The sequence below is a fragment of the Coregonus clupeaformis genome, chromosome 35 (assembly GCF_020615455.1).
Source record: "Coregonus clupeaformis isolate EN_2021a chromosome 35, ASM2061545v1, whole genome shotgun sequence".
NCBI lineage: Eukaryota > Metazoa > Chordata > Actinopteri > Salmoniformes > Salmonidae > Coregonus > Coregonus clupeaformis.
Genome location: NC_059226.1, coordinates 34,684,634 through 34,698,170, shown reverse-complemented (window position 1 = coordinate 34,698,170; position 13,537 = coordinate 34,684,634). Strand labels below are relative to the sequence as shown.

The following is a 13,537-nucleotide window of genomic DNA, read 5'->3' as shown; positions in this document are numbered from 1 at the left end:
GTGATGTACACTACCGGTCAAACGTTTTAGAACACCTACTCATTCAAGGGTTTTTCTTTATTTTTACTATTTTCTACATTGTAGAATAATAGTGAAGACATCAGAACTATGAAAAACACATATGGAATCATGTAGTAACCAAAAAAGTGTTAAACAAATAAATAGATTCTTCAAATAGCCACCCTTTGCCTTGATGACAGATTTGCACACTCTTGGCATTCTCTCAACCAGCTTCACCTGTAATGCTTTTCTAACAGTTGAAGGAGTTCCCACATATGCTGAGCACTTGTTGGCTGCTTTTCCTTCACTCTGCGGTCCGACTCATCCCAAACCATCTCAATTGGGTTGAGGTCGGGGGATTGTGGAGGCCAGGTCATCTGATGCAGTACTGCATCACTCTCCTTCTTGGTAAAATAGCCCTTACACAGCCTGGAGGTGTGTTGTGTCATTGTCCTGTTGAAAAACAAATGATAGTCCCACTAAGCCCAAACCAGATGGGATGGCGTATCGCTGCAGAATGCTGTGGTAGCCATGTTGGTTAAGTGTGCCTTGAATTCTAAACAAATCACAGAAAGTGTCACCAGAAAAGCACACCCACACCATAACACCTCCTCCTCCATGCTTTACAGTGGGAAATACACATGCAGAGATCATCCGTTCACCCACACGCGTCTCACAAAACACGGCGGTTGGAACCCAAAATCTAACATTTGGACTCCAGACCAAAGGACAAATTTCCACCGGTCTAATGTCTATTGCTCGTGTTTCTTGGCCCAAGCAAGTCTCGTCTTCTTATTGGTGTCCTTTAGTAGTGGTTTCTTTGCTGCAATTCGACCATGAAGGCCTGATTCACACAGTCCCCTCTGAACAGTTGATGTTGAGATGTGTCTGTTACTTGAACTCTGTGAAGCATTTATTTTGGCTGCAATTTCTGAGGCTGGTAACTCTAATGAACTTATCCTCTGCAGCAGAGGTAACTCTGGGTCTTCCATTCCTGTGGCGGTCCTCATGAGAGCCAGTTTCATCATAGTGCTTGATGGTTTTTGCCACTGCACTTGAAGAAACTTTCTTGAAATGTTACGTATTGACTGACCTTCATGTCTTAAAGTATCGATGGACCTTGGTCTTTCACCAAATAGGGCTATCTTCTGTATACCCCCTACCTTGTCACAACACAACTGATTGGCTCAAACACATTAAGAAGGAAAGATATTCCACAAATTAACTTTTAAGAAGGCACACCTATTAATTGAAATGCATTCCAGGTAACTACCTCATGAAGCTGGTTGAGAGAATGCCAAGAGTGTGCAAGGCTGTCATCAAGGCAAAGGGTGGCTATTTGAAGACTCTCAAATATAAGATATATTTTGATTTGTTTAACACTTTTTTGGTTACTACATGATGTATTATTTCATAGTTTTTATTCAGTCACCTGACTGACTGACAGAGAGACTGACTGACAGAGAGACAGACTGACAGACTGACAGAGAGACAGACTGACTGACTGACAGAGAGACAGACTGACTGACTGACTGACTGGCTGACTGGCTGACTGGCTGACAGACTGGCTGACTGACAGACTGACTGGCTGACTGACTGCACTGACAGACTGGCTGACTGACAGACTGGCTGGCTGGCTGACTGACTGAGAGACTGCACAGAGGAAACAAACAACAATACATTATGGAAAACAGCCAATAGGCCGAGCCAATCAACTTAATGGAAAGGGGCAACTTGGAGTTCTATGAGCAGCAAGCTTGAAGAGCGCAGAATACATTCTGTGCTCTACATGTCTTAGAATAGCTACTGAATGTTGTCTATTCAGGACACTAACAAAGTGACTTAAAGAACTGTCATGGTTGACAGTGACCCTCATGTTCAGTGGCCTATGCTGTCAACCTCACAAGCTGTTTGACTTTCCAACTGCTAGATAAGACTGTATCAGAGAAACAATACCATGTTGTCACACACTTAAACTGACCTTGAATTTCTCTTTCTCTGTATTTCTCTTTCTCTCTCTTTCTCTCTCTTTTTCCCTCTCCACCTTTTTTCTCTCTCGCCCCCCCTCCTTCCTCCCCCATCCTCTCTCCAGGTCTCCCCCGAGGCCCAGTCCAGGCAGTCTCCACTACTCCGATGAAGATGTCAGTACCAAGTACAACGATCTGATCCCTGCAGAGAACAGCAGCCTGACTGAGAAGCCCTCTGAGATATCAGACCCACAGGTACAGTTACTGTTGACGACAGGTACAGTTACTGCAGACAACAGGTACAGTTACTGTTGACGACAGGTACAGTTACTGCAGACGACAGGTACAGTTACTGTAGACGACAGGTACAGCTACTGTAGACGACAGGTACAGCTACTGTAGACGACAGGTACAGTTACTGCAGACGACAGGTACAGTTACTGTAGACGACAGGTACAGTTACTGTAGACGACAGGTACAGTTACTGCAGACGACAGGTACAGTTACTGCAGACGACAGGTACAGTTACTGCAGACGACAGGTACAGTTACTGTAGACGACAGGTACAGTTACTGTAGACGACAGGTACAGTTACTGCAGACGACAGGTACAGTTACTGTAGACGACAGGTACAGTTACTGTAGACGACAGGTACAGCTACTGTAGACGACAGGTACAGTTACTGTAGACGACAGGTACAGCTACTGCAGACGACAAGTACAGCTACTGTAGACGACAGGTACAGTTACTGCAGACGACAGGTACAGTTACTGTAGACGACAGGTACAGTTACTGTAGAATACAGGCACAGTTACTGTAGACGACAGGTACAGCTACCGTAGATGACAGGTAGAGTTACTGTAGACTACAAGTACAGCTACTGTAGACGACAGGTACAGTTACTGTAGACGACAGGTACAGTTACAGTTACTGTAGAATACAGGTACAGTTACTGTAGACGACAGGTACAGTTACTGCAGATGACAGGTACAGTTACTGTAGAATACAGGTACAGTTACTGTAGACGCCAGGTACAGTTACTGTAGAATACAGGTACAGTTACTGTAGACGACAGGTACAGTTACTGTAGACGACAGGTACAGCTACTGCAGACGACAAGTACAGTTACTGCAGACGACAAGTACAGTTACTGTAGACGACAGGTACAATTACTGTAGAATACAGGTACAGTTACTGTAGACGACAGGTACAGCTACCGTAGATGACAGGTAAATAGGGCTATCTTCTGTATACTGTATACTGTAGACTACAAGTACAGCTACTGTAGACGACAGGTACAGTTACTGCAGACGACAGGTACAGTTACTGCAGACGACAGGTATGTACATAAACCCATCATGAGTTGAATTATTTTTAGCAATCACTGAGAGCACTGTCACGTCTTTAACTATTCTCATGTCTTGTTCTATTCTCACCCTCCCTCCTCTCATGTAGAGTTGGTGAGAACGAATGCATTGTCAGTACGAGGGGTCAGTTTCAAGTGCGTCACCACCAACTAGAATGGCCTCTTATTGACATAAGATAGCTGACATGACTGACACTTCTCCCTCCCACTCTGAGTTTCTTATTTATCATTCTGTCTCTCTCTCTCTCTGTCTCTCTCTTCCTCTCTCTCTCTCTTTCTGTCTCTCTCTCTCTCTCTCTCTCTCTCTCGCTCTCTCTCGCTCTCTCTCTCCGGGTTTTTATATGAGTTACTATTTATCCCATGGGAAGGAAGGACTGGTCTGATTCTCATGTCTCAACCCCTCATGTCCTGTCATGGCTTCAGCAATAATTCATTGTCAGACTGAAACAGGAAATGTCCTGTTAATCTGGGGTTTGTACAGTTAGTGGGGATCTGGACATGTCAGTGTGTAGCAGACACACTGGGTTCAAATCATATTAGTTTTCTTTCAAATACTTTGAGTGTTTGATTGATCCTGCGTGCCTGGGGTTTGCACTTTTAGGACTATTCTGTTGGTTCCATCGTACCGCTCAAATAACGGTAAGGAACAAAATACTATGTGAACCCAGGTGTAGCATGTATAATAGTGAAACAGACTGGACAGGGACTTTGAGAACGTTCAATAGTAACATGCTGTAAAGCAATGCATCCTTCTAATTGGCTACTTTGTGCACAGCAAACATGATGTCACATATGTAAGCACATCGTGTGACCAGGTCAAACAAAAACATTTAAAGATAGAACAAATGTATCTTACCAAAGAACAACAAGTCTAAATATGTGTGTGTATGTGTGTGTGTGTGTGTGTGTGTGTGTGTGTGTGTGTGTCTGTGTCATCCTATCCCCTGTACCTGCAGCAGTATTAATGGTCTATTAGCTAGACAGACAGATGTTGTAGTTTCCAGCGAGAGAGAGACAGTTCATTTATTTGTCTTAGTGTCAGGTAAACAGTGACTGCCATGCAGGGGAGTAGAATAACAGTAGTTTGTGGCTCCCGGGAGAGAGAGCAGTGTTTATTCAGAGTTGGGTTGAACGATGTTGTGACTGTGCTGTACAGTTACCTGCAAACACAGTCAGCCAGGGTGTTGGAAGACAGATGTTACCGTTAACAGAGTAGCAGGGGGTCCCATACCCTCCCCTCTCTCCCCCAACCTACCCAGCGTTCTCCCTCTCTTCCCAGCAGATGTAATAAAGTTCAGTGGAGGCTGCTGAGGGGAGGACAGTTCAGAATAATGGCTGGAACGGAGCGAATGAAATGGCATCAAACACATGGAAACCATTCCACCTATTCCGCCCCAGCCATTACCACGAGCCCGTCCTCCCCAATTAAGGTGCCACCAGCCTCCTGTGATGAAGTTGTATTGTATTGTTCTCTGTCCATCTACAGGAGACTCTTGTTTACGGGTATCAGATCGGTGCTCCTCAGGGCGTTTGGTGAGGTCCTGCTGTCTGTCAGCTGTGTGTTAGGAGAGAGCTCCTGGATAGCAGTGGTCTGATGCACAGTCTTGAGTTTTCTTAGTTCCATTTACATTTACGTCGTTTAGCAGACGCTCTTATCCAGAGTGACTTACAAATAGTTAGATGAAGACCATTATTACTTGTTTGTAATCACGCCCTTTAGACCTGTAGAATAAAGCTGTTAGTAAATCAGGTTGACAATACATCCTCATTCCCATAGGTTATGGTAGGAAGTCTTAATGTTCTAATTGTGTGTTTGCTTTGAGATACCTACACCCACCGACTAGAGTTCTCACTCCTTATCTGAAACTGTGTTTGATGTAGCTAGTATCTACACCCACTAAGTTCTCACTCCTTATCTGAAACTGTGTTTGCTGTAGCTAGTATCTACACCCACTAAGTTCTCATTCCTTATCTGAAACTGTGTTTGCTGTAGCTAGTATCTACACCCACTAAGTTCTCATTCCTCAACTAAAACCACTATTATTTTCTGTCCGACCCCAGGGCAGCGACAGCGAGTACGAGGTGGATCAGAACCGGGGCGGGCAGCAGAAGACCCACTCCTTCGTCAACCACTACATCAGTGACCCCACCTACTATAACTCCTGGCGCCGCCAGCAGAAGGGCGTCTCCCGCCCCCCGGCCTACGGATACGCTCAGCCAGAGCTGCTGCACACCCACCCCCTGGCCGAGCAGGACCCCATCCAGCCCACCACCATCCCGAGACACCCTCCACCCCTGCCCCCACTACCCCCCCTGCTGCGCCGGGACCTCTCCCCATCCCCCAAGTCCCAGGGCCTCCAGGGGCTCCATAGCCAAGTCATCCAGGGTCTGGCACCCCAGGGTCAGGGCACACTATTCAGGTCGAAGGGCAGCCGGACTCCCACTCCCTCGCTGCTGTCCTGTTCTCTGTCTGAACCCCCCAGCCAGCACGGGACCATCCTGTACAGCAGTAGGCCTCCAAGCAGCCTGGGCTGTTCCTCCACGCAGCAGCCTCCTACCGCGGGCTTCTCCTCTTTCGTTTGACCCACGTTTAACACACTGCTCCCAGTAGGAACAGACATCCCAGAGGTCTCGTTTAGCCCTCATTCACACTATAGGGCCGACCCTGAGCCGTACTGGGCTGGTTAGACCTCATTCACACTATAGGGTCGACCCTGAGCCGTACTGGGCTGGCTAGACCTCATTCACACTATAGGGTCGACCCTGAGCCGTACTGGGCTGGCTTGGATAGTTTATTTTCACATGATCCTTTCCAGCATGGTTCCAGCTACTATAGTGGATGTGTAACCAGGCCAGCGCCGTACAGCTCGGTTTGGCTCATAGTGAAAAGGGGATTGTTTTGTTGTAGTTGGTTTTACTCTGCTTGTTTCTTAATGAAGATGATTCTTAAAGGTGTTCTCTCGAAATTATAGTAAACATTACAGGCATCTTGGATAGTATTTTCACTCTCCCACGTGTGTGTGTGTGTGTGTGTGTGTGTGTGTGTGAGAGAGAGGGGGGAGAGAGGGGGGAGAGAGAGGGGAGATAGAGGGGAGAGAGAGAGAGAGAGAGAGAGAGAGAGAGAGAGAGAGAGAGAGAGAGAGAGAGAGAGAGAGAGAGAGAGAGAGAGAGAGAGAGAGAGAGAGAGAGAGAGAGAGAGAGAGAGAGAGAGAGAGAGAGAGAGAGAGAGAGAGAGAGAGAGAGAGAGAGAGAGTTTAATTTCTTAAAATAAGACAATTGTTCAGAATGTTTATGTTGCTTGGCATATTAATAATATTATTTTACAACATGACAGCCACGACACCCAAACAAGGAGATGACTATTTAAAGTGCAGCCTATATGACCAAGAGAACAGTACTGCATCACAAAGGATCAGTCATTGGACTATAGACTATGGCTTACAGAGAATGACATGAGGAATGACATTTGGTAGCATGACTCTCAATCAGCTACAACGGCTTCAACACCTTTGATGTTCTTCTCACTTAAACCCAAAACATTGTTGCTATTGCATATGTATGTATGTATGTGATATGTATCTGTCTTCATTTTGTTGAACAGATATGTATTTCTTAATAGTATTTATCAATCAGCTAAAATGCATAACATTTTCAGACCACCACCACCACCGTCATGGTAATGTTATCAATCACATTAAGAAAGCATTGCGTAATGTTATCAATCACACTGTTTCAGTGATGAAATCACTACTCATTATATTCCCCATAGCTTACTGTTTCAGTACTGTTTCATTACTCGGGACACCAGTATTTTTCGCTAGCCTTCCACTTCTTGACAGTCCTGTCATTTGCCTAAGACAAGGAGTGGAATGTAATATCTGAACAGAGACGGCAACCAGGCTACTGAATCATTCAAAGGTTGCATACTATAGGTCCTCCAAGGCGTATGATAAGTTACGTCATCCAATTCCGATGCCATTGTACGCCCACTATTCCATTCATAATGTAACCTAACGTAACGTAACATAGCATGCTAAATGGATTGTCACAGATTTACATACAGAATAATACGAATTGCCCTGAGACCACGTTGAATCATCACTCTGTTTCAGTTCATTATCATACACAGCGTACTATTTCAGTACTGAATCATTAGTCTGTTTCGTCACGCTGTTAACCATCAGCCCTGTTGGTACCTATGGCATCCTGTTGCTTGCACTTACACCAGTCACTGTACGGTACATGATCAACAAACGTAGGCCTAGTCATCTAATGTAGTTAGTACAACTCTATTCGGAGGACATCATGTTAACAAGTGTCTCAAGTCTACTAGCTGTTTCAGAATGAGCTGAGTGGTTGTTTGGAAACCAGAGCGTTATACACATGCCTCAGCTACAGTCGGTTAAGCTACAGCCTACTTATCAATGACCTTCTACAGTAAACCCCTGAGTCACTCTCTACCAGTCATACCATGTTAATCTCCCCCTTCCCATGCAGGTGGTGCGTTAGGAAAACACATGACATATGACCTGTCCGTGTGTCAGGCAGAAGGATTTTCTTTTGTGAGTTGACATACAGCGGATGTTTCCAGAGATCTATCAATACAACACAGACTACCACTTGGTGGACATTTCTTATTTTTATTAATGACTGCATCATTCGTGTTCATAGAATAGGTACAATGTGCCACCAAGGGTTGCTGAATATCTTCTCATCATTACCATGGTTACACACAGAGCAACAGTGTTGCATGGTTTAGCAGTAGATAACACCTGTTGATTTATATATGCCTATATCACTAAGGATCCTTATGAGAGGTTACGTGTTGCATATGTCACTAAGGATCCTTATGAGAGGTTATGTGTTGCATATGTCACTAAGGATCCTTATGAGAGGTTGTGTGTTGCATATGTCACTAAGGATCCTTATGAGAGGTTGTGTGTTGCATATGTCACTAAGGATCCTTATGAGAGGTTGTGTGTTGCATATGTCACTAAGGTTGTGTCATAAGTACATTTCCTATCCATTTAGCCTATAATGAAGGACTCCAAGGTGACTGTCATTTGAAGATTCAATATGTCTGATATGTCTGCTTATAGCTACAGTACATTCCTCTGCAACTGCATAACGTTGAATGTGTTTTTTTTAACACTTTACAATATGATTTGGGCTTAATTCCACGTATACATGCAGATAAATACCCACATTTGTTGTATTATAATTTTCATTTGACCAAAGTATTATGGGACATTTCTAACTGGATGGAAACCATTGGAAGAAGGCACCAGATCACATTCAAGGTCCATAAGGACACTAATATCCCCTGTGTTGTTGTGTGTTGAAACTCACTGTACACATCATAACCACATGATCATGGTACTATTGCAACAATAAATTATTTTATTTTCTACAAATGTTTTCTTGAATGCCTCAAATTATAAACCATGAAAGTGAAATAGATACCTACACCCTGTTTAATGCTCCTGCAGTTTATTACGTTTCTACCTGAAGCCTCAGGCTCATAGGTCTGTAGCAAATATCAAAGCACTCACTAAAGTTAAATAATCAATAATATGTTGAAGTCTGAATAACACAAACTTCTCCATGTTTATGTACTATAGGTAGGCAATGCTACTGAAAGAAACACATCCTCCTTCACATAGAACACATCTCTGTCAGAGCCAAAGCCTTTAGGATGACTGACTAGATCCTAATAGGCAGATAGCTGACATTATTCTTCCTAGCCACAGTAGAGAAAGCAGAGACAGAACAGAGACAGAGATAGAACAGAGACAGAACAGAGATAGAACAGAACAGAGACAGAACTGAGACAGAACAGAACAGAACAGAGACAGAGACAGAACAGAACAGAGACAGAACAGAGACAGAACAGAACAGAACAGAACAGAGACAGAACAGAACTGAGACAGAACAGAACAGAGACAGAACTGAGACAGAACAGAACAGAGACAGAACTGAGACAGAACAGAACAGAGACAGAACAGAGACAGAACAGTACAGAGACAGAACAGAGACAGAACAGAACAGAGACAGAACTGAGATAGAACCGAACAGAGACAGAACTGAGACAGAACAGAACAGAGACAGAACAGAGACAGTACTGGGGTGTATGGGGATGGGAAGTATGGCTAGAAGTCATCCTCATCCAGACCAAGTACGCTCAGAAACACAGGGGGAAGATAACAGGGGAGAAGGGGGTGACAGGGGAGAAGGGGAGTGACAGGGGAGAAGTGGGGATGATGGGGAGAAGGGGTGATGACAGGGGAGGGTGGGATAGTATGCCTGGAGATAATCTCTTTATTCCTAACCCGAAAACATCCATCTGTAGTAGAGGGGAAGGAGAGAGACGAGAGACAATGAGAGAAAATGAAAAGAGAGAGGGGTTGAGAGAGAGAGAGAGAGAGAGAGAGAGAGAGAGAGAGAGAGAGAGAGAGAGAGAGAGAGAGAGAGAGAGAGAGAGAGAGAGAGAGAGAGAGAGAGAGAGAGAGAGAGAGAGAGAGAGAGAGAGAGAGAGAGAGAGAGAGAGAGAGAGAGAGAGAGAACGACGGAAAGAGAGGCCCGGTCTACAATCCACAGTAAGCTCCAGGGAGCTTCTGTTTTGCAGAAGCCCTCCTCTGACGGCAGTAATTGGACAGAAGACAGAACCTTGGCAAATGGTTAATGCAACCACATCCCCAAACAGAGCAGAGCAGTTGTCTAGAGATTCTCATTAAGATCCAACTCACAGGGCCAGGAGCCGGATGGAGAGAGGGAGAGAGAGAGAATACACTGGGAACTCAGCCACGAGGAAAAGGAAAAGCCTATAAAATATGAGTGATGGACATTGGCTGTTTAAATACAGTCCTTCATGCTGTTAATGTCATCACAGGAAGAACATAAAGGAGGAGAAAGAGAGTGGGGGACAACGGGGGAGTTCACAGTAAAGTGCTTGTCAACATGACATTAATCACACATCGTTTAGGGGAATTGAATTAAATTGCTCCGAAAAAATGTTTTTTCCCCAAGTTATACTATGGATAGAGATTATGAATGAGTTCACTGACTGTTATTGCCTAGTGACTTGAACATTGTTTTTTTTCTTGTGTAATCATCCATCACTCAACAGCAGAGTAATAGAGGGGGCTGATTTTGAATAACTATATAGTCTAATGGCCATATGATCACAGACATTGTTAGGCCAGGTGTAGGATGGTTATTCCAACCTGGATTGTTAGGCCAGGTGTAGGATGGTTTTTCCAACCTGGATTGTTAGGCCAGGTGTAGGATGGTTATTCTAACCTGGATTGTTAGGCCAGGTGTAGGATGGTTATTCCAACCTGGATTGTTAGGCCAAAACACAACGCGCAGAACGAATGGCGAACAAACGGCAGAAGAACTGCAGATCAACCTTGGGTGCCGTGTGTGCTCACTAAAACTTTGAGGACAATATGGTTCTGATTAACGTTGAATATTCTCCATAAAATCTACCAATTCTGCAAGAGAATTGCAAGCCCCTCCCGGGCATCCCAGGTATTCCCGTTCAAACCAGAAATGCTATTTAAAAGCATATAACAGCAAAAAGAGTCTGATGTAATTATCCCAAATTTAGTTGATGTAGCCTAGTTTTAATGTAGGTCGATGAAGCACTGTTGGCTGACCGGTAAAATATGATGTGGTCATTATTACAGCCTAGTGAAAATGACATTTGTTTTCGCCTACCTTTGACTGAAAGATGTTAGCCAGCTTGTTAGGCCCTTTTCTCTCCCCTTGTACCTGGCTATCAGGGGAATTTGGAAAGGTTCTGGCTGTTTTTACTTTATGATAACCTGCTTATTGTGGCATATCCGATGCTGCGCTTAATAAACAGATAAGCAATAGCAGCAAAAGCATAGATTCTCATCCAGAGGCAGCGCTCCTAGTGGCCGGGGACTTTAATGCAGGGAAACTTAAATCCGTTCTACCTAATTTCTACCAGCATGTTAAATGTGCAACCAGAGGAAAAAAAACTCTAGACCACCTTTACTCCACACACAGAGACGCATACAAAGCTCTCCCTCGCCCTCCATTTGGCAAATCTGACCATAACTCTATCCTCCTGATTCCTGCTTATAAGCAAAAACTAAAGCAGGAAACACCAGTGACTCGGTTAATAAAAAAGTGGTCAGATGACGCAGATGCTAAGCTACAGGACTGTTTTGCTAGCACAGACTGGAACATGTTCCGGGATTCTTCAGATAGCATTGAGGAGTACACCACATCAGTCACTGGCTTCATCAATAAGTGCATCGATGATATCGTCCCCACAGTGACCATACGTACATACCCCAAACAGAAGCCATGGATTAGAGGAAACATCCGCACTGAGCTAAAGGGTAGAGCTGCCGCTTTCAAGGAGCGGGACTCTAACCCGGACGCTTATAAGAAATCCTGCTATGCCCTCCGACGAACCATCAAACAGGCAAAGAGTCATTACAGGACTAAGATTTAATCGTACTACGCCGGCTCTGACGCTCGTCGGATGTGGCAGGGCTTGAAAACTATTACAGACTACAAAGGGAAGCACAGCCGCGAGCTTCCCAGTGACACAAGCCTACCAGACGAGCTAAACCACTTCTATGCTCGCTTCGAGGCAAGCAACACTGAAGCATGCATGAGAGCACCAGCTGTTCTGGATGACTATGTGATCACGCTCTCCGTAGCCGATGTGAGTAAGACTATTAAGCAGGTCAACATTCACAAGGCCGCAGGGCCAGACGGATTACCAGGACGTGTACTCCGAACATGTGCTGACCAACTGGCAAGTGTCTTCAGTGACATTTTCAACATGTCCCTGACTGAGTCTGTAATACCAACATGTTTCAAGCAGACCACCATAGTCCCCGTGCCCAAGGTTACTAAGATAACCTGCCTAAATGACTACCGACCCGTAGCACTGACGTCTGTAGCCATGAAGTGCTTTGAATGGCTGGTCATGGCTCACATCAACACCATTATCCCAGAAACCCTAGACCCACTCCAATTTGCATACCGCTCCAACAGATCCACAGATGATGCAATCTCTATTGCACTCTACACTGCCCTTTCCCACCTGGACAAGAGGAATACCTACCTGAGAATGCTATTCATTGACTACAGCTCAGCATTCAACACCATAGTGCCCTCAAAGCTCATCACTAAGCTAAGGATCGTGGGACTAAACACCTCCCTCTGCAACTGGATCCTGGACTTCCTGACGGGCCGCCCCCCAGGTGGTAAGGGTAGGTAACAACACATCTGCCACACTGATCCTCAACACGGGGGCCCCTCAGGGGTGCGTGCTCAGTCCCCTCCTGTACTCCCTTTTCACCCATGACTGCATGGCCAGGCACGACTCCAACACCATCATTAAGTTTGCCGACGACACAACAGTGGTAGGCCTGATCACCGACAACGATGAGACAGCCTATAGGAAGGAGGTCAGAGACCTGGCCGTGTGGTGCCAGGATAACAACCTCTCCCTCAACGTGACCAAGACAAAGGAGATGATTGTGGACTACAGGAAAAAAAAGAGGACTGAGCACGCCCCCATTCTCATCGACGGGGCTGTAGTGGAACAGGTTGAGCGCTTCAAGTTCCTTGGTGTCCACATCACCAACGAACTATCATGGTCCAAACACATGAAGAGGGCACGACAAAGCCTATTCCCCCTCAGGAGACTGAAAAGATTCGGCATGGGTCCTCAAATCCTCAAAAAACAGAGGGTAGTGCGTACGGCCCAGTACATCACTGGGGACAAGCTTCCTGCCATCCAGGACCTCTATACCAGGCGGTGTCAGAGGAAGGCCCTCAAAATTGTCAAAGACTCCAGCCACCCTAGTCATAGACTGTTCTCTCTGCTACCGCACGGCAAGCAGTACCGGAGTGCCAAGTCTAGGTCCAAAAGACTTCTCAACAGCTTCTACCCCCAAGCCATAAGACTCCTGAACAGCTAATCATGGCTACCCGGACTATTTGCACTGCCCCCCCCACCCCATCTTTTTACGCTGCTGCTACTCTGTTAATTATTTATGCATAGTCACTTTAAATCTACCCACATGTACATATTACTTCAACTACCTCAACTAGCCGGTGCCCCCGCACATTGACTCTGCACCGGTACCCCCCTGTATATATAGCCTCCCTACTGTTATTTTATTTTACTTCTGCTCTTTTTTCTCAACACTTT

At 45.2% G+C, this 13,537-nt stretch overlaps 1 protein-coding gene across 1 annotated transcript in view; it reads left to right on the top strand.

Annotated features, from left to right (window-relative positions):
- The window catches only part of LOC121551511 (protein sidekick-2-like), a 274,719-nt gene extending 268,331 nt beyond the window's left edge, over positions 1 to 6,388 (top strand). Inside the window, exons 44-45 of the mRNA XM_041864208.2 lie at positions 2,093 to 2,222; positions 5,395 to 6,388. Coding sequence (XP_041720142.2) covers positions 2,093 to 2,222; positions 5,395 to 5,916 — 652 coding nt within the window. The 3' untranslated portion in view covers positions 5,917 to 6,388. The remainder of the gene's footprint in view (positions 1 to 2,092; positions 2,223 to 5,394) is intronic.
- The last annotated feature ends 7,149 nt before the right edge of the window (positions 6,389 to 13,537 follow it).